At 32.0% G+C, this 25419-nt stretch overlaps 2 protein-coding genes and 1 long non-coding RNA gene across 7 annotated transcripts in view; 1 reads left to right on the top strand and 2 right to left on the bottom strand.

Annotated features, from left to right (window-relative positions):
- Positions 1 to 12935, bottom strand: part of LOC143073340 (eukaryotic translation initiation factor 3 subunit J-A-like) — a 29735-nt gene extending 16800 nt beyond the window's left edge. The window contains exon 1 of the mRNA XM_076248791.1: positions 12863 to 12935. Coding sequence (XP_076104906.1) covers positions 12863 to 12920 — 58 coding nt within the window. The 5' untranslated portion in view covers positions 12921 to 12935. The remainder of the gene's footprint in view (positions 1 to 12862) is intronic.
- On the bottom strand, positions 3629 to 7099 carry LOC143073336 (uncharacterized). Of its 4 annotated transcripts, none has more exons than XR_012977480.1 (4): positions 7081 to 7099; positions 5842 to 5936; positions 4861 to 4955; positions 3629 to 3822 (listed from the first exon to the last, which is right to left on the bottom strand). It is a non-coding gene; the product is annotated as an uncharacterized LOC143073336 (long non-coding RNA). The 4 variants fall into 4 exon arrangements; XR_012977479.1 differs by having other exon boundaries at positions 6884 to 7085; XR_012977478.1 differs by lacking the exon at positions 7081 to 7099 and adding an exon at positions 6926 to 7067.
- Positions 7200 to 17781, top strand: LOC143073339 (protein FAM221B-like). Of its 2 annotated transcripts, none has more exons than XM_076248789.1 (8): positions 7200 to 7296; positions 13332 to 13415; positions 13834 to 13996; positions 14689 to 14829; positions 15067 to 15177; positions 15675 to 15878; positions 16273 to 16392; positions 16951 to 17781. In XM_076248789.1, the coding sequence occupies exons 2-8, from the start codon at positions 13368 to 13370 to the stop codon at positions 17145 to 17147; spliced, it is 984 nt and encodes a 327-aa protein (XP_076104904.1). In that variant the 5' UTR covers positions 7200 to 7296; positions 13332 to 13367; the 3' UTR covers positions 17148 to 17781. The 2 variants fall into 2 exon arrangements, with proteins under 2 accessions (XP_076104904.1, XP_076104905.1); XM_076248790.1 differs by having other exon boundaries at positions 7211 to 7296; positions 13349 to 13415.
- Positions 17782 to 25419: the final 7638 nt, after the last annotated feature.

Here is a 25419-nt window from a genome sequence, read left to right as displayed (position 1 = left end):
ATAGTTTGACCCACAACATCCAAAATGGCAGCCTCCATGAGTGCTTGTTTTTTATCGACTTCAACCACAGAACATCAACATGCAGCTAGCATATACGTGTTAAAGGGTCATGGTGTAATTAATGTGTTGTCAAAAGGCAGTAGGTGAATTGTAGGTTATAGTTGATAGGTTTAAAAGCAAAAACAGTAAAGTCGCGCAACATAAATTTATTGAACAGTTGAACATCTGAGCACAGGGTTTGAAACAAACCCCTGTGATCTGAGTTTCAAAATAATTTTAATTTAATAATTGTATTAAAAAGACATTGCCTCCAACAGGTTAGGAACAACCCCTCAATTGCATGACTATCCCTTAGGGAGTTACCATTTGATTTTTATGGGGGGGGGGGATGAAAAATTTTGTCCTGATTTTTTTTTTTAGCTGTAATATCTGTCCTGCCTTTTTATTTTTCACTCTGTTCGGTCCTGTCTTTTTTTTTTTAGTTTATCCTGACTTTTTTTTACCTAAATTGCCGTCCTGACTTTTTTTTTTTGCAAATGTCTCATCCTGCCTTTTTTTTTTTACTCAAAACTCCTGTCCTGCCTATTTTTTTCAAATTTCATCCTAGCCCCCCCCCCCCCCCCCCCCCATAAAAATCAAATGGTAGCTCCCTTATATGAGTAATACATTTGAAGTGATTAATTTTGTTTTTGTTGTAAAAGCCACTTTTTAGTACAAAATTTATGTCAAATGAGCATATATTTATATTATTTGAAGAAATGTTTCCCATTGGCATTGAAAGAACTATTTACATCTATCTGGTATCGTAAGTTCAAAACATGTCCAAGAGTCCAAATAATTTTGACACTTTGAAAGACTATTTTATATTTTTGCTTACATGTAGATGCAAAAATTATAGGACTAGGCATGTTTTTTTCTGTGATGCCTTCCCTCTCTAAACATTCTTTTTTAAATTTGTATGGAGCTTGTGTACCTTATTTGGTCTTCTGTCAGTCCTCTTTGATTTAAAGTCTTTAATATTGTATTTCTTTGTTACCCTGGTAATGGTTTATAATATGAATAAAACACTGCAAGTATGCAACAGCTGTACAAGGTCTTATTTTATTGAGTAAGACCTCAGACTATTATTATAGACAATTTTTTACTCAGGTGATTCAATATTTAATGTATAATAAATTTGTTTTATTTTGTAGAGCAAAGCAGTATTGCATTGATCGATTGCTGTCAATATTCTTCTATGGATTTTTGCAGGATTAAGTAACTCATGATTTTATGTACTGTGCATATGTGTGAATTGTAGTCGTATGCCTTTATATAATATACTGAGTTGCACATCAATCAACAGAATTTCACCAGATATTTTTGGCTGTGAATGGTTTTAACTAAAAGAACAGGAAAATCTGATTATTTTATTTACATGCCCTTCAATTTAACATAAATCTACATACATATATAGCCACATCGAGATAGTGTTTGTTGACCTACTTTCTACTGTATTGTTATTCATTGCAATTTTATTTTCTTAATATACCCTAACAACAAGGATTAGAGGCTTGATAGACTTACTAATTCAGTTTACTAGGTTATTTCTTTTTCCTAGTATTTATAGTCATAAAGAAGGACACAACGCAACAACAAAAACTAAAGAAAGCAACACAAACCCTACCAAAAACCATATATTTTCAGTATCATAGTTCCTGATAGCCTTTTATGAAATATTACAATTTCTGCAGTTGGCAATTAGATAGATAGCTGGGTATTTATAAATAAAGCCATAAAAGGCATGCTTTCAAATTAATAGTATTATTTAACCCTTGTACAGTGTTATGCCTTAAGCTTTAGTTCAGTGGTTGTTGTTGGTTCATGCATGTAATTTTTAATTTTCGATATTTTTTGTTTTGTAATAAATTAGGCCGTCAGTTTCTCATTTGAATTGTTCATATAATTTATGTCTGGGCCTTTAACAGCAGACTATATATGGGTTTTACTCATTGTTGAAGACTGTACAGTTGCCTATAATTGATAACATCCACTTGATTTGAACTTTGATTGAGTTGTTTCATTGGCAATCATACTCAAATGTACTTTTGTTGTTGGGATATACAAGTACCCGGCCACGTCCACTTTATGTAGTATTTCTAATTGTATCCATCTGATGACTAGCCTTTTTCAACTGATTTTTTTATAGTTCGTTCTTATGTTGTACTGTTACACCACTGTCCTAGGTATGGGGGGCGGGTTGGGATACCGCTAACATGTTTAACCCAACCACATTCTGTATGTATGTATATATGTGCCTGTCCCAAGGCAACAGCTTCTAATTCAGTGGTTGTCGTTTGTTTTTCCTTCATCTTTATACAACTGTATATTTGTATTACGTTGTATGGGTTTTGCTCATTGTTGAAGGCTGTACAGTAACCTATAGTTTTTCATTGGAAATTATATCATCTTTTTTATACTCATCTTCTTATTTTTATGCATGTTAAATAGCCTTGTAGGACTTTCAATCTTAGTTCATTTATGTTTTGAAGTTTTGTATGACATCTATTTTCACTGAACTAGTACACATTTTGTTTTAGAGTTCAGCTAAAGCCTGCCTGAGGGAGCTGGATTTTCTTTGCTGTGATAAGAAGCATTGGTGTCCTTTGGCTGTTTTCTTCTACTTAATTGTCTCTTTGACACATTCCCCATATCTACTATCAATTTAATATATTCAACATTAAAGTAGATTTTTTTATTCCTACTTGTCGTTTGACTGTCCAAAGTAGGCATTTGCAAAACTCCTAGATGGTCTTTGTGTCCATGACATAAACATGATAAACTGTAATGCCACTTATTTTCTCCATCATAACAATTGAACATTCAGTAATTTAGAAATATCAGTTTTTTGCCATGTTAGAGCATTTTAAAGCTTACTATAGGCTATGGATTTTGCTCATTGTTGAAGGTTGAAAGGTGACCTACAAATTGAATGCACAATATTTGAACTCTGGTGGATATAAATCTCAGTGGCAATCATACCATATCTCATTATAATTATAAGCATTCAATGTAATGATTACTTTTCAGAATCATATTAAGGTACACTCGATAGTGTTCTTTCTTCATTCTCTTTGGTTTTAATATTAAAATGCAATTTTTAGGATAAGTGTTTCTAGTTTCAAATTGTATTTTTTTAAGCGGGTTTTATGTCAAAAATAAACAATGTAAAACAAAATACAACAAATAGCTACAGCTAATTTATTTTCATGGTATTGTCAGAGGCGGATTTAGAGGGGGCCAGGGGCCCCTGGCTTCCCCTTTTTTGGAAAGAAATTTGGTTGATTATATAGGGAATCACTGAAGCATGACTGGAGTGGGCCGGACCCCCTCTTAGGCAGTCAGTGGGCCCCAACTTATGAAAATTTCTGGATCTGCCACTGATTGTGTGATAAAGTGCTTATTAATGTACTGGAAACAAATAAAAAATATCTATTTAAAATCACTCAAACACCATACCAATTGTCTATTTAAACTTTAAAAAAATACTTTCAGTACTTCATTCACCAATGATCTTTGTCATTTGTTTTTTCAACATTCTACTCCATTAATAACAAAAAAGTCTTTTTAGAAAATCATACAACCAAAATAACAAATGCAATTTATTAAGAAATGAGAGGCATTGACGACCAAGATGATAATTCTATGGATGCTGTAATGTATTATCATACATGTATGACACTACAATGTAGTATGGACATCAATTACAACTATTGCACAAGTATTGTAAGCACAGTTGGTCAAATGGTGTCTACTCTTGTTTCTTTATTTCTTCACTAGTATCTGAAAAGCAAAGTAAATTCTGTGGTTATAATCAGACTATACAACATTTTTGGTAATGGATATCATGAAGTGGCTAATTGTTATTACATGTACAATTGTTACAGAAATATTTATATTTTAAGAGTTTTACCCACAATCCTGTACCAAAATGTTCAGGGAATATTATTACAAGTTTATATGTTTGACAAAATGCTCAGAACTATACAACTATACTGGTAATCGTTACTAGTTTACAGGAAACAGACATATGAAAATTATACAAAGTTATTTTCCTATGTGAAACTTTACATTGAAAATCATTGTGTACAAATAATCTTTATTCTATACCAAGTATGGCTAATTTGACAGAGGTACAGAATGAGACTGTTATGAACTATAAATCATATACAAGCAGTGTATGTTCACTTTTAACACCTGATATAACCTGGGTTTTAAGAGGGTTGTATTGTGTTTGTAGTCCATACAATAACTCTTAAACAGAAACATTCCTTTTGTTTTTCAACACATCTATGTCATGCATTTGTTTCAATTTTTCTGTTTTTGTGAATTGTTTTTTTTTTACTCTCGCTTTCTGACGTTCCATTTAAAATATATACTGGTTGTAAAAAAATATTATATTTGATGGAGAATATCTATAAGTGTTAACTTACTTATCTTAATATAAAAAAAATTCAGGATATCAAGCACAACAAAAGGAGGCTATATTTAACTAAAATCTGGGTTTAATCCATTATTATATTTTACTAAAATAACATAACAATAATGTATGTAAGTTAAACAACAAGTGCCCATCCATGGAAGGATAAATATAACAGATGAAAAAAGTAGATTTTTCAACTATAGCTAATAAAGTTAAATTTATACTTAATCAATAATCAACTGATAGAAGCCAATTGAGAATTTCACTAACATTTTCATTGCAATTAACCCCACCCCACATTATAACTTTGGATCTCTAAGTGTCTTCCCTGGTCCCAATATGCATGCATGTATGTTTAAATGGAAAAGCCTTAAAACAATATGTTGTGTATGTGTTACCTGGTAGATTAATTTGACCTGTCACCATCATCAGGACTGTTGTTCTTTTTCTTCCAAGATGAAATACATGTTTTGTATGGCTGCAAAGCCTTTTGCTGAAATATAATTAGCTCAAGTTTAATAAAATGCAATTTGTGTGAGGCCAATGTCTACAAAACTATACATTTGTTTAGAAATTTTACTGAATAAAGTAATTTTGCAAAACTAAGAAACAAGTTCAAGTAGATATGCAAGGTTCAAAAACATTTAGTCTGACTTCATGTATCTGTATCGGAATAAAACCAAAGAAATTATTTTTCTTATTGGTAATTCATGTCGTACCGGTATTAGGGTGCCAAAAAAATATTCTTAAAAAAACCATTGGTACAATATATTCAAGATATATTTCATATGCTAAAAAAAAAAAAGTCAAAAAGTGATAAAACATATCATGCATATAGTGTATGACATTTAAAGTTAAGTTCACATATGTCCGAGGAACAGATCAGTAACTGCTAGTAGTCCTTTGTAAATGTTTTCATCGTCATTTTGCTTAGTTTGGTTTGTTTCCTATTCTGACATAGGACTAAATATGACTTCTTTAAACTGAGATTTAATGTGCCTATTGTTTTTGTTTTTCTACAATGGCTAGCTGGATAGGTTGAGATCTTGCAAAACATGTTTAACCCCTACACATTTTTTCGCATGTCCCAAGTCAGGAGCCTCTGGCCTTTGTTAGTCTTGTATGATATTTAATTTTAGTTCATTTATATATTTCGGAGTCTAGTATAACATTCATTATCACCTTGACCCCATGTTACCAGGAGTAGTACACATTTTTGTTAAGGTGGCAGCTGAAGCATGCCTCTGTGTGCATGATTTTCTCAGTGTTTTGTAGATCCATTGGTGGTCTTTGGCTGTTTTCTGCTCTTTGGTCAGGTTGTTGTCTCTTTGACACATTCCCCATTTCCATTCTCAATTTTTTATTAATAATAAAATTACCCAATGACAGTCAGTTATATGTGAGGCCTCTTCGTTCCCCTATATACATTTGTACTAGGTTTGTATTCTCCAGCCATTCAATACAGATAACTGACCTGGAAAAGATATAATATGTCAGTATTTAACTATTTCAGATGCAACTCAATGCAGATACTTTATGCATAGATTACAATGTACATAGATTATAGATAGTTATAATATACTGTATTCTGTTGGTCATATTATTTATTTCATTCTCAATACTAATCAGCATGTTATGGCAATCAACAATTGTTACAACGGTAAATCTGTATTTGTTTAATTGTTAGTTTCATTAAGTGCATTCTAAATTCTAAATGGCATATTAAATCCATATATATAGCATGAGGATAAATTGTCTTATTGTAAGAAGAATTTCATATTCTCTTGCACCGTCCCTTGATGATCTTTGCTGGTTGGACACAGAATCTATAATCTTAAAAATATGCTTTTAAAATATATTTTAAATAATTTAGGAGTTTGACTCATCTGCATAAAGTACAAGAAGGGACTTCCCTTTAAGCATCAATTCTTGGTGCTTACTGCAGATTAGTCATATTAAATATCCTTGTGATTTGCAGTATAACTCAAGAGTCAAATGTTTTGGTAGTTTTGGGTTTTTTTTATATTGAGATTTCAGCTGAGATTACTGTGTTGTCTCAGATTTCATTGATCGATGCATGAGGTAAAATAACTACAAACCTAATACAAACTGTCAAATATTTTATTTTTATGATACTAGTTGTCAGTGGCGGATCCAGAAATTTTCAAAGTGGGGGCCCACTGACTGACCTAAGAGGGGGCCCGCTCCAGTCACGCTTTAATGATTCCCTATATAAGCAACCAATTTTTTTTCTCAAAAAGGGAAGGCCAGGGCCCCCCCCCCCCTAAATCCGCCTCTGGTTGTTATGATTTTGCAAACTAATCCTTGGTTGCATAAAGGTGTACAAAAACAGTAGGTTGTAACAACCAAGGATAAGTTTGCACCCCCCCCCCTTTTCTGAGTTATGTGTTAAAAATCTACCTTTTCCCTTTCCTATTAAAAGAGACATTCGTAAACATGAACCTTGATAAGTTAATTGTCTAGTTTCCATGCTGTTTAAACGTTTCATTTTACACTGAACCTCACAGCTCTGATCAACTCTGGTCAACCACTGCCGCATGTTATCGTCCATATTCCTGAAGTTTTTCCTTCCGGGAACATGTAGTCAAGGTCATTACCTAATTTTAAAACGCCATCTAGGAACGAAATCCAAAGACACAAAAATCCAGACGCTATATTCATAATGCGTCTGGGTGATCGAGACTACTAATTAGTGAGACCGAGAATATCCAAGGTGCGTGACTGCTTTGTTTACAAATGGATGACAAACTGAAGAAGTGACTAAGTCGCTTAATATTTATTCCTGTTTAAAAACATATACAGAATCAATAAGAGTATGACAAATTTTCATTTCACTTTTACGATAAAATTTATATAATTGCTACCCTTGTCAGTATATTTGGTTAATGAATCTATAGAAAAACTATACAATAACAAAAAAATGTTCCAGGTTCATCATTAAATTTTAATGGATGGACTCAAGACGTTTCGGCCATGGATCCGGTTCCTCCTTAGTCGTTTTGGCCATACTTTAAATTTATAGTAAGGGAATAGTTGCTTGTAACCCTGACAATAGTATATCTAACAGGGAATTAATCTTATACACTTTAAAGTAAAATATCAAGGCATTACACTACAAGCAAACTTAAAATGGTCAAAACATACAGACAACATTATAGCTAATGGCAGAGACATATATACACAGAGATTGGCAACTGTAACAGTGGTCAGCGAAATCTAATCCAAAGCACGCATCTCACGAGACTTTAACCAGATCGCCATTTTGATTCTATCATGACAAGTACACCACCTTGCTTCAATTTTTATTTTACATCAAGCATTTCAAAACAGCATAATGTAAGTATATATTTCAATTTCGTATATGAATTACCTTGTTTTATTCAGTTTGTAGTAGTTATTAGTTAAAATATTGCGACGATTAACGTTTTATTGCAGTATATAATAAGGGAAAAGCTTGGCCGACATGCACGTTATGAAAATTTTTAACAAGGTCGTAATTTTTATCAAAACATTTTCATTCGAAAAGGAATAAAACAATTTGTGTGATGAATAACTTTCCCCTAGACATATTGTTTTTTGTGTAATAAGTTGATTTTTTCATATTTTCACCCACTTTGATGCAATTTACAATTAAAAATCAGTATTCTGGTTGTCGGCCATGTTTTTTTTGGCTTCAATATCAAGACAGACCCCTGTCTGTTTACACTTTATAAACTTTTCCGTCTTCAGAGAAATATTGTACCCAGCACATGCATTACTTTCCTATGACAAACTGGATTGGGATATAGAGGTTGTTTTTTTCATATTTTCAACCACTTTGATGCAATTTACAATTAGAAATCAGTATTCTGGTTGTCCGCCATGTTTTTTTTTTTGCTTCAATATCAAGACAGACCCGGGCTGTCTGTTTACACTTTATAAACTTTTCCGTCTTCAGAGAAATATTGAACCCAGCACATGCATTACTTTCCTATGACAAACTGGATTGAGATATAGAGGTTGTTTTTTTCATATTTTCAACCACTTTGATGCAATTTACAATTAGAAATCAGTATTCTGGTTGTCGGCCATGTTTTTTTTTTTGCTTCAATATCAAGACAGACCCCTTGTGACAGAATATAAGTTCCTCCATAATATTTGTTCCAAAGGACTTTTAGCATATAACAAAAGTTCCATTGGGAACTTTCCTTATATAATATTTTATCCAATGCTATAAGAAAATTTCTTTCAAAAAGGATAAAATATTGCATAAGGAAAGTTCCCAATGGAACTTTTGTTATATACTAAAAGTTCTTTGGAATAAATATCATGGACCAATGTTTTATATAATAAAAGTTCCAGGAATATTTGTTATATCATAAAAGTTCCAGGAAAATTTGTTATATTATAAAAAGTTCCAGGAATATTTGTTATATTATAAAAGTTCTAGGAATATTTGTTGTATTATAAAAGTTCCAGGCATATTGGAATAATGGCTATATTACAAATGTTGCAGGAATTGTTATCATGGTTATTAAATAATTAAAGTTCCAGAAATATTTATTATATGATCACAGTGCAGCATGCAGTAATAAAATATTAAAAATATGTACAGGTAAATGTCATGTGAGGTGAACATTAATTAAGAGGTAAGCAGGTGTAAAAAATCAAATGACACTTTTTCTTTAAAGGAACAAATATTATGAAACCATATGACATTTTAGTTCCAGGAAAATATCTTATGAAGGTGGAAATAATATTATGTAATGTTTGATCCCAAGAACTTTTATTATCCATAGTTTTGTTCCGGAGGGAACAAGTATTATGCGGAACAAATATATGTTCACACCCTGTCTGTTTACACTTTATAAACTTTTCCGTCTTCAGAGAAATATTGTACCCAGCACATGCATTACTTTCCTATGACAAACTGGATTGGGATATAGAGGTTGTTTTTTTCATATTTTCAACCACTTTGATGCAATTTACAATTAAAAATCAGTATTCTGGTTGTCGGCCATGTTTTTTTGGCTTCAATATCAAGACAGACCCCTGTCTGTTTACACTTTATAAACTTTTCCATCTTCAGAGAAATATTGTACCCAGCACATGCATTACTTTCCTATGACAAACTGGATTGGGATATAGAGGTTGTTTTTTTTCATATTTTCAACCACTTTGATGCAATTTACAATTAAAAATCAGTATTATAGCTGTCGGCCATGGTGTTTTGCTTCAATATCAAGAGAGACCCCTGTCCGTTTACACTTTATAAACTTTTGCATCTTCAGAGAATTATTGTACCCAGCACATGCATTACTTACCTATGACATACTGGATTTGTGTATATAGATTGTTTTTTTCATATTTTCAACCACTTTGATGCAATTTTCAATTAAAAAGCAGTACTCAAGCTGTCGGCCATGTTAATTTTCTTCAATATAAAGACAGACCCCTGTCCATGGCTACAGTTTATAAACTTGTCCATCTTTAGAGAAAAATTGTACCCATCACGTGATTTAATTTCACAAGACACTGGATTTGTGTATAAAAATTGTTTTTTTCATTATCTCCACCACTTTGATGACATTTACAATTTTATATATATATTTACATTCAGTATCTGACCACTTTTTTTTTTTAACAGGATCCTGCATGTTATAAAAGAACAAAGATGTTGATTAAATTTACCTAACAGTGCAGCATACAAGAGATATAATATCATACATGAATGTAGGACTCCCAAGTCTTTCTGATTGAAAATAAGACTCCCTGGCAATCAGGAACAACTATTAGTGATGACTTTATCCAAATGTGACAGCACTATCATGTAGTGGACTGATTACTACTATCAATGTGATACTTAACAATGGTTTTGTAAGAGAGAAAATTACATGTGCTTATCCTGACTGTAAAAACACCATACTATTGTAGTTCATATGCCAAACTTGATGTACATGTGTATGCGATTTTTGTGCAATTGATGGCGAGACCATTGAACTAAAAACAAATACAAGACTCTGCATTCAATCTATTGAATTTGAAGCAGAAGTGATACAGTGGCAGTTGTGCAGATGGATAAAAAAGCAAATAAATATCTTGTATTCAACTTCATTTGTCTTCTAAATCTTTATGTTTACAAAGTATACAAGTACATAGTTTTCACATACATGTACATGTATAACAATATGGTGATGTAGTATGATTGCTAATGAGACAATGATTTACATGTACATGGATGACTATCATTGGAAGGCCACTCTATAATATCTTTGTACATCATGAGAATGGACAATGCTACCCTTGTAGCATAAAGGTAGCATAATGTAAAAAAAGAGAAACTGTTCATTTATCTTACATTGTACAACACCCCTGTGATATATCTTGACAGTACTAAATAGCAAAATATTTCATTTCACAAATTCCTTCCTCTCCATGGAAAGTAACATATTTAATTGTTTACATGAAATGACAAAATGTGTAGAAAAAGAAGCAAGAAATGTTCACTCTACTACTGTACACTAGTCGCTCACATTGGTCACCATCTATGTTTGTTTCAGTCCTTTAACAAATTGTCAATGGTGCTTATTTATATTTATCTGTTTCAGTTTTACATGTCCTCATTCTGTGATCACTATTTCACCTCTCCTGTTTTGAAAAATGTTTATGCTAATATTTTCTGCAATAAATTGAAAAGGCACAGATGCTATGACTAAACAGAAATGTGAGGTATATGTCATTGAGACAACAACCCAACGACAACAATATTCTTTGCACATCTAGGAATGTTTAAGAATTCTTGTGAAGGTCAAAAGCACATAACATGTACTTATATATCCATAACCTGGTACATGTATGTACCTATTAATGCATTCCGTCCTAAACATAAGTTGTGTGAAGAGACCAAGCAGTTTATATGTTTATAAAAAAGCTGATATTAAAATGAATTACTGTATAACAAATTCCGGGAATGAGACTATTTTATTTAAAATAGATGACATCTGTTTTAAATAAAAGATATTGGTGGAAAAGGTTTAAACAGAAGCAGGAGATGTCAAGGGGCAATACAAAAAGTACAAGGTCGTGTAACACAGAGGAAAAAATAACAAATGAAAAGAAAATAACTGCACCGAAAATTACCTTGAACAACTGACATAAACCCACAAAAGATCAGATAAAACTTGTGCACAATTTTAAATCTTTCTAATTTCAAACTCAAGTTTCACTACCTGATAGGAAAGAGTAAAGATAAAAATGTTGTAGTACTCCGGTGATCTATGAAACAAATTAAACATTAAAATTCTACAGTTCAGCAGGGCATTTTTATGTACTTGTGATACAAATTGTTTTTAATCAGAGTCTGATATTAAGTCTTAAAAAAAACTACAAATACTGACAGATTCATATTCAATATTTCATGGCAGCAAAAATGGTGATTTCAACAACACTATAATGTACGTGCATTTAGGAAAATCAAATTAATGCAAAGGTTCCATAAACAATTTTATTCTAGGTCAAATCGACAATTAAAAATTAAAATTAAATTAAAAACAGATATAAAATCAGTTTCTCACGATACAAAATTCTACTGGCTACATATTTTTTATATATGAAAAAGTTGCTTCATTTCTTTTTTTGACATGTTAAAAGACTTTTTGTTTTCCCGATTGAATACTATAGTATTGGCCAGTGCTTCTGTTAAAATAAAGTTCTGGTCATGGTTAAAATAATATGTCAGAATTTGTTTAGTTTTAAAAACAATTACCAAGTAATAATCCATATAGAACTTCACCTCCGGCAAAATTCAGGTGATCGGAGGGCAATAAATTGCGTAATCGCACACCTGTGAATCAACAGTCACAACTCTAAGGGACTAATTACCGGAAAAATCGGACACACATAATTTCACTGTGTAATTAAGGAGCAAACTATTGCAAAGATATGTGGTAAAGAAAAGTTTCTTGTAATAACAATTGATCATTACCAGATTTGAATTTTTAAATTATATGAAATGCAGAAAAAAATATTTTTCTAAATAAATACATAAAAATATATAACGATTTCAAGTAGTTTTTTTTTAGAAAAGAAATAATAATATGATCTGAAATAATTTTCCCATTGCTTTTCTTGATTATCTATCGAGGTTATTCATCCCTGACTTGATTACATGTTCTAATATTTATCGACGAGAATCTCATCCCGGGCCGCGATCTTTTACGGGATTTCACGGAGTTGCCAATCTCTGTGTATTTATGTCTCTGCTAATGGTAACAAATCTTAAAAAGAAAATTTAAAAACATCAAGCCAGAACATCAAAACCCAGGTATATCTGGCACTGGTTCGTCCTAAGCTTGAATATTCATGTTCAGTATGGGACCCTCACATAGTAGTTAAACAAACCTCTAAAATTGAGATGGTCCAAAGACGAGCTGCCAGATATGTCTGTAACAGGTACCATAACATCAGTAGTCCTACAGACATGATAAACTCACTAAACTGGCCCACACTACAGGAAAGAAGATTACGCACAAGATTGATAATTTTCTACAAAATAGTATACCAAATCGTAGCAATCCATTCTGCTATCCTCATACCATCAGACAGTAGAACCCGCACCGTTTCACTTTCAGACACATTTCTACCAAAAAAGATACATATAAATTTTCATTTTTTCTGTACACCATTACTCAGTGGAATTTAATACCAGTCCACAGTTTTATATAATCTGATATTTTAAATTTGTTTTCAAGTTGTATTAGTTTAGAGTAATTCACATACATTTAATCTGATATGTCAAACTTGTTTTCAGGTTGTATTAGTTTAGAGTAATTCACATACATTTAATCTGATATGTCAAATTTGTTTTCAGGTTGTATTATTTTACAGTAATTAATAGAAGTACAGTATGAGTAAACAACCAGTCCCAAAAACAACTGGTACTAAGCCAAAACAGGTAATGCATATGAAGTTAAACTCAGTACTACACAGCAAGTCTTTATCTGATATTTAATGACTTCCAATTACTAGTTTAATAATATTTGTTGGCCCTAATGTTTTTAAATGGAATTTAATGGATCAATTGAACTTGGAAGCAGATTGTTTTGATGCAGTAGATCAAGCATCTGGGACAGATCAAAGTAATTATTAATTTATTAATTTGAATAAATAATCCTCAAATTCTTAAATTATGGAAAGCAATACTTAAAATTGTTTAACTGATGTTAAGGAGCATTATTATTTGAGAAAAAAAAACCATAATCACAAACTTGAAATTATAATACTTTGAAACTATTCATACTAGACACTAGACAGTGTTAAAATGTATATTAATATTATTTTCCTTTTTAAGACATGATGTCCTTATATTACAGACAATAGGTGCAGGTAGAGCTTCTCCAGCAGGAAGGGGAGCTCCTTCAGGTAGAGGTTCTCCTGCAGGAAGGGGAGCTCCTTCAGGTAGAGGAAAAGCAGTATTACCACGAGGCATGCAACCTATTGCCATGAAAAAACAAGATGGAATGTTAGTTCCTGAAGGTAAATTTGTTTGTTTAAATCATTTTACATTGTATCTTGTAAAAAACCAATGTCTGGTAAGAAATACAAATTTAAATGATATAAAAATTGCTTTTTAGTATCTGTTGATTGATTAGTAGTATTTTGACTCCATGTTTATATGAGAAATGACAAAGAAAATATAACTATCATTATAATACTCCAACTTTGATGTCAGAAAGTAATAAATAGCTTTGAAACTTCTGTGTATTTTGTAGGTGTATTTGTGTAATCAGTTATAAGTGAAAAGGAATGATATAAGCTGGAAACTTGTTTCTGATCTTAGTGACGATTCAACTTTTATAATATTTTTATGCCAACTAATGTATATGTATTTAAATTGAATAAATTTAAAATCAAATATGCTTACACTTATCATTTGTTAAGATTTGAGCTTTCTTATCAACGTTATCCATACCAAATTTTATGTTTTGGTACTGTATTAGTCTATTAAACCAACCCAAAAATTTCAAGAAATAGATGCCACTAGTAACAAAGAATTATTAAAACAAATCATTATTGAGGCTTTTATGAATATAGCTGTGACTATGAAATTATCTCCCCTAATTGACTTAATTAATTCAGGGGAAAACTTGCTTAATGCTTATGACAAACCATTCTTACATCAAATTCACATTAATTATTAAATACCAATCACTCTTGATTATTTCTAGGATACACCATGAGAAAAATAGAACCAGCCAAGAACTATGATGTTGTATCATTTGCCAGAGCCATGAATCAAGATTTTGCTCCGAGACTAAAGAAGTTATTTGATCCAGAAGTTGAAGCTGCCTTAACTGCTCAGAAAACAGGTAAAATCAGAATTATCTCCCTTATTTTATTTTATGGATTATTTCTGGTTTTTTTTGGTCATTGTGGTGAATCTGATTTAGAATTATAGTTCTTTTAAGTAATGTATGAAAATACTGTCACTTAAATAGGTAATTTCATTCAAGCAGGCAGGTAGTGGCTTGATCTGCAAAAACCTTATAAAAAAAAAAATTGTTTTATTCATTTAATCCTTAAAATTTGAATTTGATTTAATTCAGGAATCTATATTGGATGGAGATGTCCAGAGTTTAAACACGATTGTCAAAGGGTTAATGATTATTCCAAATGTTTCTGTGGTCATCTGTTAAATGGACATGCAAATTACACAGGTATGATGTATAATATGTATTTACAATTAGGGTTGAAATAGAAAACTCAAGTTACCAGAAGGATCAAATTCATTTTATTTTTTAATTTTGCATTATATAACACTTGAGCTAAAATATTATCTATGTACAAAATATCTACAAATGTATGATTATCGTCATTTGTGAATAATTTCTTATATTTGTTGATTTGAAGAATATACAAATGAAATTCTCCTGGAGCATGGCAAATAATCAAATATTGAAATTTATTTAATTAAGAAAACCTGAAAATGAAAGAATGTTTTTTTTTCTTACATCACATTGTAACATACAAAGTTATAATCTTTAAATTCAAGGCCATATTTTGCCAAAAGTGAACTTGATCTTTTTGCACTTCATTGTTACGGTTCATATTTAAAATAGCATAAAACATTATTACAGCGACTTATGTTTGTACCATCAGCGACATACATGTATACCATACCTTCTTACTCTTTATTTTACTTCTTATGTTTTAGGAAAGAGTGTACAGGTACCATGTCGACAAGGGGGGTGTAAGTGTAAAGGTTTTGCTTGGATTCCTTCACGTCCTGAGGATGTAGGTGAATTCTGGCATCAACGTAGAAGAGATTTTGATCCTAGTACATGGAGAGCTAAATGTCGTTGTAAACACACACATGAAGAACATGAACCAACAGGGATGAGAAGATGTAGATCTAGAGGTTTGTTCCAATACTGACTGAGGATTTAAGATTTTAAACTAAAACTAATTTAGGTTTTCTTATGTACCTTAATAAAGATTAGAACAACTCTGCATGTGTTGAGAAGATGGGTATATAAATCTTTCATGATTCAAACTTCTGTTTCATTAGTTATCTAGTGGAGAGTTGTCTCATTCACAATCATACCACATCTTCAATTTTTATATATAAATCTTTCATGGTTCATCCATACATCTGAACTTCTATTTTTTTTGTATTGTGGCAATTATCGAACCATACAATTGTTATACTGGTAAGTCTGTTTTCTAGTGTAGTATGATATCTTCTTAACAACTAAACTGTGCAGTATGAGTATAGTCATATTTATAAGATTTTAAACACACTACTTTTTCAGGATGTTCTTGTGGCCATTTTGATTCTAACTTTCTGTGTGCTGCTTGTGATAACCATTGGGAGAGACATGACACTTTCTTTGAAACAGAAGATATCAGAAGACAAGATGGACTTCCTGTTGGTCAGTATTCTATTTTGAGACTAACTGCAAACCAACTAATTTTCAGTTGAAATTTATTTAAGCCATGTTTGAATTTAGAAAAATAATGCAAATATAAATTGTACTGAATGTGTCAAACTTTGATCTCCTCTTATATGAGATGGAAAATTTCAAGACAAGACACAACAATTTATTACAACTTAGGCACATGTATGTTGCTACACTAGGATAATAATTATACATTTATAATAACATAATTATACATTTGCATGCAAGACACACAATAAATACATTAACAATATCATTTAATAGAATTGAAATATACCATAATAGGTTGAGTTTTTGCATTATTTTAAATCTTAACCTGATTTTTTTTAGTTTAATACTAACTTCAAAAATGTTAGTCACGAAAAAAAAGTCAATGAAATAACTAAGTTTACAGAAAATAAATACCATTCATTTTTTAATAGAATGGAATTCCATTCTGTAAATATGAAGAACACCATATTTTTTATCATTCTGAGCCTAAAGTGTTATTTTTTATCACTTTCTATTAATTATGATTATATATATTTACAGGAACTGACTATATACCATTTGCTGAAATGCCAGATCTGAGAAATATAGCTCTGACAGGAGATGAAAATGATGATTCTAAATATTTAGCCTTGACCCAAGGTGAAGGGTCAATACCACAATCCAATAGACCAATGGGAAACGATACACCAGTGAACTTTGGCGGAAATAAAAGTGGATTTAAACCTGTCTATGATTGATTTATATTAAGATTAATTGCAAACTGTTTTTTATGCCCCACCTACGATAGTAGAGGAGCGTTATGTTTTCTGGTCTGTGCCTCCGTTCAGGTTAAAGTTTTTGGTTAAGGTGGTTTTTGATGAAGTTGAAATCACATCAACTTGAAACTTAGCACACATGTTCCCTATGATATGATCTTTCTAATTTAATTTCAAATTAAAGTTTTGACCCCAATTTCATGGTCCACTGAACATGGAAAATTATAGTGCGACTGGGGCATCCGTGTACTATGGACACATTCTTGTTGTCCTATATGACAGGTAGAAGGCAACTGCTGAATCTAAAAAATTACAAAATTTAGGGAAACAATGTAAGTTTAAAACCAAAACCTTGCTAATAGTATAAATTCCGACAGGAAGTAAGGAGTGTAACAATTTTCAATGTTATCCTTATAAAAAAATAATGATTTTAAGAACCAAAATCATTTATTCCTTAGGGAAACACAATAGAAAAAAATGATTTCTACAATGTGATTTGTCTGTGATGTCTGCAGAACAATACAAAACTATTGGGCCTGAGTGGTAACTAGGTGAACATAAGCTGATAAAATATTGACTATTTCTCTTGAAGTATTATATCGTTTATAGAAAATTGTCTATGTAATCTTAAAATTTTTATGTATATAACGATCTGATCCTATGTTATTATTTTATTTCAAATGTTAACTCTAATCTTGTTATTTATTTTGTTCTGTGTTTATACAATTCTAAGTATCTGTATTTTTTCCCAGACAGAATGATTATCAACCCATAATTTATATTTTTTGGTATAATATAAACAATTGAAAAGACCATAGTTATACTTCGTTTACTTGTTGAATCTGTTTCTTTGCAGAAGATTCTAAAATATTTGATTTTATGTCATTTATAACATAACAAATAACAATATAATCCTCAAATATAAATCTTCAACTGGCTGAAAAACATATACATAAAAATTAAATTTGTTCATGACATTTAAGTTGTTTAAATGTGATATTATATTCTGTGATAGATGTCTTGCCAAATCTGTGATATTTTAAAATAATTATAGAGCTTATATGTTTTAAAGTAGTTGTATATTGAGCACCTTTATATCTTTGAGTACTTGACAATTATGTTTGTCAGGTATATACAGTTATTCATGCACATGCTTTTTTGTATTAATTTTGAAAGTTTACTATGCTATAATTTCCCTTGTCAAATCTTAAGTGCAATTCTGAGATTTTATATTAAAAGCTGATTTGATGAATTTTTATACAGATCACAATCTTACAAATTATTTCCGGGTTAAAGTCTTTTCCTTAATAGTCAACATTTTTGAAAGAACTGATCCTTTTATTGTGCTGTTGTTTTTTTCAATCTTTAAACATCATCTCTCAGGAATGTTTCATGCAGAAAAGTGGCAAAATTCTGCTTCCATTTTTTTAAAGTCTGAAACATTACACATGCAACTTGTGTGTTAAATACACATAATATTTGTTCACTGCAAGACACTGCTTTATTATCTTTATACAGATTTTACATTGTTATTATTAAAGTAGTTATTTACATTTTTATTAAAATCTTTGAAAAAAATATTGTTAATCTATTTTCATTCTTTACATCATGTTACTTGTATTTACAATGTAGAAGAATATTATTGGTTTTTTTTTTTACTGTTTTGCACCATTCTCTTTGTGTAATCCATGGGGGTTGTTGTTTACTGTTATGCACCATTCTCTTTGTGTAATCCATGGTGGTTGTTGTTTACTGTTATGCACCATTCTCTTTGTGTAATCCATGGTTGTTGTTGTTTACTATTTTGCACCATTCTCTTTGTGTAATCCATGGTTGTGGTTGTTTACTATTTTGCACCATTCTCTTTGTGTAATTCATGGTGGTGGTTGTTTACTATTTTGCACCATTCTCTTTGTGTAATTCATGGGGGTTGTTGTTTACTATTTTGCATCATTCTCTTTGTGTAATCCATGGTGGTTGTTGTTTACTATTTTGCACCATTCTCTTTGTGTAATCCATGGGGGTTGTTGTTTACTATTTTGCACCATGCTATGAGAAATCAGTTGTATAGCAAGTAATACAAATGAGATGGTTCAATACTTTAGATCATTGATGAAAACAACACTTATCTCCATTATTACATATCAGCCAAAATTAATTCAAACTTAAGTGTATGAATATTTTCATAATAAGGACATGATTACCAGTAATGTTATGCACATAAAAATAAGGAGATGTTGTATGATTGTCAATAAGGCAACTATCCACCAGAGGTCAAATGATGTAGATGTAAGCAATTTCAGGTCAACACAAGATTTTTACACTATGTATGTATCTAATAGAAATTTAAAGATTGCATCTGCCAAAAACTATACAATTAACAATTCTAGTATTGCTGTTGACAGGAAGAATTTGCTATACACTTACAATTAAGTAAGTTGTGACTTACTGTTTTGTATCATGTTACATGTAGACAGTGGTGTATTATTGGTTGGTTGTGACTTACTGTTTTGTTTCATGTTACATGTAGACAGTGTTGCATTATTGGTTGGTTGTGACTCCCTGTTTTGTAACATGTAGGCATTAGTGTATTATTGGTTGGTTGTGACTTACTTTTTTGTACCATGCTACATGTAGACAGTAGTGTATTATTGGTTGGTTGTGACTCCCTGTATTATACCATGTTACATGTAGACAGGGGTGTATTATTGATTGGTTGTGACTCACTGTTTTGTACCATGTTACATGTAGACAGTGGTGTATTATTGGTTGGTTGTGACTTACTGTTTTGTTTCATGTTACATGTAGACAGTGTTGCATTATTGGTTGGTTGTGACTCCCTGTTTTGTAACATGTAGGCATTAGTGTATTATTGGTTGGTTGTGACTTACTTTTTTGTACCATGCTACATGTAGACAGTAGTGTATTATTGGTTGGTTGTGACTCCCTGTATTATACCATGTTACATGTAGACAGGGGTGTATTATTGATTGGTTGTGACTCACTGTTTTGTACCATGTTACATGTAGACAGTGTTGTATTATTGGTTGGTTGTGACTTACTGTTTTGTAACATGTAGACAGGGGTGTATTATTGGTCGGTTGTGACTAACTGTTTTGTACCATGCTACATGTAGACAGTAGTGTATTATTGGTTGGTTGTGACTCACTGTTTTGTATCATGTTACATGTAGGCAGTGGTGTATACGTTGGTTGGTTGTGACTAACTGTTTTGTACCATGTTACATGTAGACAGTGGTGTATTATTAGTTGGTTGTGACTAACTGTTTTGTTCCATGTTACATGTAGGCAGTGGTGTATACGTTGGTTGGTTGTGACTAACTGTTTTGTTCCATGCTACATTTAGATAGTGGTGTACAAGTTGGTGGGTTGTGACTGATTGTTTTGTTCCATTTTACATGTAGACAGTGGTGTATAAGTTGGTTGGTTGTGAATTACTGTTTTGTACTATGCTACATGTAGGCAATTGTGTATTATTGGTTGGTTGTTACTAACTCTTTTTTACCATGTTATATGTAGATAATGGTGTATTATTGGTTTGTTGGGGCTTACTGCTTTGTACCCTATTACATGTAGACCATGATGTATTATTGGTTGGTTGGTTGGTTGGTTGTGATTTACTGCTTTGTACCATGTTACATGTAGGCAGTGGTGTACTATTGGTTGGATGTGAATTACTGTTTTGTACCCTGTAACATGTAGGCATTGGTGTATTATTGGTTGTTTCTGACTAACTGTTTTGTACCCTGTTACATGTAGACATTGATGTATTAATGGTTGGTTGGGTTTTACTGTTTTGTACCATGTTACATGTAGACATTGGTGTATTATTGGTTGGTTGTGACTTACTGTTTTGTTCAATGCTACATGTAGGTAGTTTTGTTTAATTGTTTGATTGTGCCTTACTGTTTTGTTCAATGCTACATGTAGGCAGTTTTGTTTAATTGTTTGATTGTGCCTTACTGTTTTGTTCAATGCTACATGTAGGCAGTTTTGTTTAATTGTTTGATTGTGCCTTACTGTTTTGTTCAATGCTACATGTAGGCAGTTTTGTTTAATTGTTTGATTGTGATTAACTGCTGTGTACCATGTTAGATGTAGACATTGTTGTATTATTTGTTGGTTGTGACTTACTGTTTTGTACCATGCTACATGTAGACAGTGTTGTATTTTTGGTTGGTTGTGAATGTTTTTTTGTTCAACATTACATGTAGACAGTGTTATATTATTGGTTGGTTGTGACTTACTGTTTTGTATCATGTAACATTTAGACAATGGTGTATTATTGGTTGGTTGGTTGTGACTTACTGTTTGGTACCATGTTACATGTAGACAATGGTGCATTATTGGTTTGGTTATGAATGTTTTTTGTTCAACGTTACATGTAGACAGTGTTATATTATTGGCTGGTTGTGACTTACTGTTTTGTACCATGTAACATGTAGACAGTGGTGTAATATTGGTTGGTTATTACTGTTTTTTTGTTCAATGTTACATGTAGACAGTGTTGTATTATTGGTTGATTGTAACTTACTGTTTTGTACCATGTTACATGTAGGCAATGTTGCATTATTGGTTGGTTGTGACTCACTGTTTTGTATCATGTTACATGTAGACATTGGTGTATTATTGGTTGGTTGTGAATTACTGTTTTGTAACATGTAACATGTAGACAGTGGTGTTTTATTGGTTGGTTGGTTGGTTATGACACCTTGTATAATACCATATTACATGTAATCATCTGTGTATTATTGGTTGGTTGTGACATGCTGTTCTGTACCATGTTACATGTAGACAGTGATGTATTATTCGTTGGTTGTGACTTACTGCTTTGAACCATGTTACATGTAGGCAGTGGTGTATTATTGGTTGGTTGTGACTCCCTGTATTATACCATGTTACATGTAGACAGGGGTGTATTATGGGTTGGTTGTGACTTTTTGTTTTGTATCCTGTTACATGTAGACAGGGGTGTATTATTGGTTGGTTCTGACTTTTTGTTTTGTACCATGTTACATGTAGACAGGGGTGTATTATTGGTTGGTTCTGACTTTTTGTTTTATACCATGTTACATGTAGACAGGGGTGTATTATTGGTTGGTTGTGACTCCCTGTATTATACCATGTTACATGTAGACAGGGGTGAATTATGGGTTGGTTGTGACTTTTTGTTTTGTATCCTGTTACATGTAGACAGGGGTGTATTATTGGTTGGTTCTGACTTTTTGTTTTGTACCATGTTACATGTAGACAGGGGTGTATTATTGGTTGGTTCTGACTTTTTGTTTTATACCATGTTACATGTAGACAGGGGTGTATTATTGGTTGGTTGTGACTCCCTGTATTATACCATGTTACATGTAGACAGGGGTGTATTATTGGTTGGTTCTGACTTTTTGTTTTGTATCCTGTTACATGTAGACAGGGGTGTATTATTGGTTGGTTGTGACTTTTTGTTTTGTACCATGTTACATGTAGGCAGTGGTGTATTATTGGTTGGTTGTGACTCCCTGTATTATACCATGTTACATGTAGACAGGGGTGTATTATTGGTTGGTTGATTGTGACTAACTGTTTTGTTCCATGTTACATTTAGGTAGTTATGTTTTATTGGCAGTGGTGTATTATTGGTCGGTTAGTTGTGACTTACTATTTTTTACCATGTTGTTTGTAGGCAGATGTGTATTATTGGTTGGTTAGTTGTGACTTACTATTTTTTACCATGTTGCTTGTAGGCAGTGGTTTATTATTGGTTGGTTGGTTGTGACTTACTGTTTTGAACCATGTTTCATGTAGACATCGGTGTATTTTTGGTTGGTTGGGGCTACCTGGTTTGTACCATGTTATGTTAGCAGTATTGTTCCATAGAGAACATTAAAAAAAAAATCATCCCTTTGTAAATTTTACGGACGCCATTACGAGTTGGTTGACCGTTACTGACCTACCGAATAAGACTATTTGCTGGGTTTGTTATGACATAAGCAACACGAAGGGTGCCACATGTGGAGCAGGATCTGAGTACCCTTCCGGAGCACCTGAGATCACCCCCAGATTTTGGTGGGGTTCGTGCTGCTTCGAATCGTCTTTAGTTTTCTGTTGTATCTTGTGTACTACTGTTATCTGTTTGCCTATTTCTTTTTTAGCTATTACGTTGCTAGTATATTTTTATTCCTATAATAAATAATTGTAATATTGTTATGATAAATAATTATAGAATGAAATTCAAAACAGTGTGGCTGTGGCCATTGATTGACACATTAAATTCATCCATTGACTGGGACAATTTGGGTGAACGTTTGTATGTAACGACCACTGCTCACTATGTACTTTTTAAAGACACTTAAACTATGGGGTCACCAAAGGTTCTCAACACCTTAATAAAGTAATTCGAAAAATTAATCAGAAATAACACGATGTTTTGATTTATATCAATTATATAAATCAAAACATAAAGGTTATTCCTGAATAATTTTTCGAATTATTTTATAATTAAAGGCATTAAGAAACCTTTGGTGACCCCACAGTTTAAATGTATATCGTAGGTACGTCGTGAATAGTGGTCGTTACAGACAAACGTTCACGTAAATTGTCCCAGTCAATGGATGAATTTAATGTGTCAATCAATGGCCACAGCCACACTGTTTTGAATTTCATTCTAAATTATCAATAATTTTGACACTGAAGAAGGCTATTTGTTTTCTCCAAATCTGTAGCAGTTTCTTTACAATGTTATATTTCTTTGTATTGTAGTCCTGTTATGTTGTGTTGTCATTTTAATGTTATAATTAACATTGCCATTAAAGCGGGAGGTTTGGCATGCCACAAAACCAGGTTCAAACCACCATTTTTTTCTTCTTTTTTTTTAAATGTCCTGTACCAAGTCAGGAATATGGCCATTGTTATATTATAGTTCGTTTCTGTGTATGTTACATTTTAACGTTGTGTTTATTTTGTGTCGTTTGTTTCCTCTTATATTTGAGTGTGAATTCACATTACTATAAGACGTGGCCGGGACAGTACTTTTCTATTCCAAATTCATGTATTTAGTTTTGATGTTATATTTGTTATTCTCATCGGATTTTGTCTAATGCTTAGTTCATTTCTGTGTGTGTTACATTTTAATGTTGTGTCGTTGTTCTCCTCTTATATTTAATAATATTTAATTTTATGGAAAATTTTGTGCAAATAGGAAAACAATGCAGTACCTATATGACCATTGATTTGTCTAAAACAATTGGAAGTATACGACAACAGGAGCATGTCTACAAACATTTGGGAATTAACATTTCATTATGGTCAACAAAAACATTTCGTAAATGATGAATTCTGTCGATGATATAACTTAATACAGACTTAAAGATTGAAATGATGCGCCCCGTAAAAATAAAAAAAAATTTTTAATCTGTGCATGGTACCTGTTTTATAACCCCTTCATTAAATCAACTAGTATAGGATTTTATTTTTTTTATTTTTTAAATTTTGAATTGATAAATGTTACATGGTCGGGGTCCGTGTAACACTTATCAATTCAAAATTTCAAAGTTTTTAAATTTTATATTTTTGGAATTTTGATCAAAGTTTTAAAATATCAAATTTCCAATTTTTTTTTTTTAAAGTTTTGAAATTTTGAAATTTTTACCAAGTAATTCAAATTTGAAAATCCTGAATATAGATTTTAAATTTGATAATATTTGATCAAACTTTAAAAGTACTAAATATTTATCGTAAGTCTAAAATATTCCTTAACAATTCAACTAAATATTTTTATTGTAAGATTAATTTTACACTTAAAATGTTTTTGAGAAAAGGGCTCAGTGGCGGATCCAGGGGGGGGGGGGGGGGGGGGTTCCGGGGGTGCGCACCCCCCCCCCTTTATTTTTGCCGATCAATGCATTTGTATCGGGACATATGTTTTGCACCCCCCTGCACCCCCCCTTTGCCCTGGGTTAGCACCCCCCCTTTCGAAAATTCCTGCATCCGCCCCTGGGGCTACAGAGACATATGTATTATCTCAGAGAGTGTATAAGGGGGCAGATTATCTTAAAGGAATCCTAAGAACACCAAAAATATAAAATCAATAAATAAAACGTAATACAATACTTGTAAACAGATAATTGAAATTACTTTTATATAAAAAGTGAAAGTCTTTTTTTAAGTAATCATTCGGCAATCGAATTGCATCTATGTGATTCTGTGTAATTCAATTTCCCGCGTTTTGCAGACGACGCGGACGT

Source organism: Mytilus galloprovincialis, chromosome 4 (assembly GCF_965363235.1).
Source record: "Mytilus galloprovincialis chromosome 4, xbMytGall1.hap1.1, whole genome shotgun sequence".
Classification (NCBI taxonomy): Eukaryota; Metazoa; Mollusca; class Bivalvia; order Mytilida; family Mytilidae; genus Mytilus; species Mytilus galloprovincialis.
This window is presented reverse-complemented; position numbering and strand designations above follow the sequence as displayed.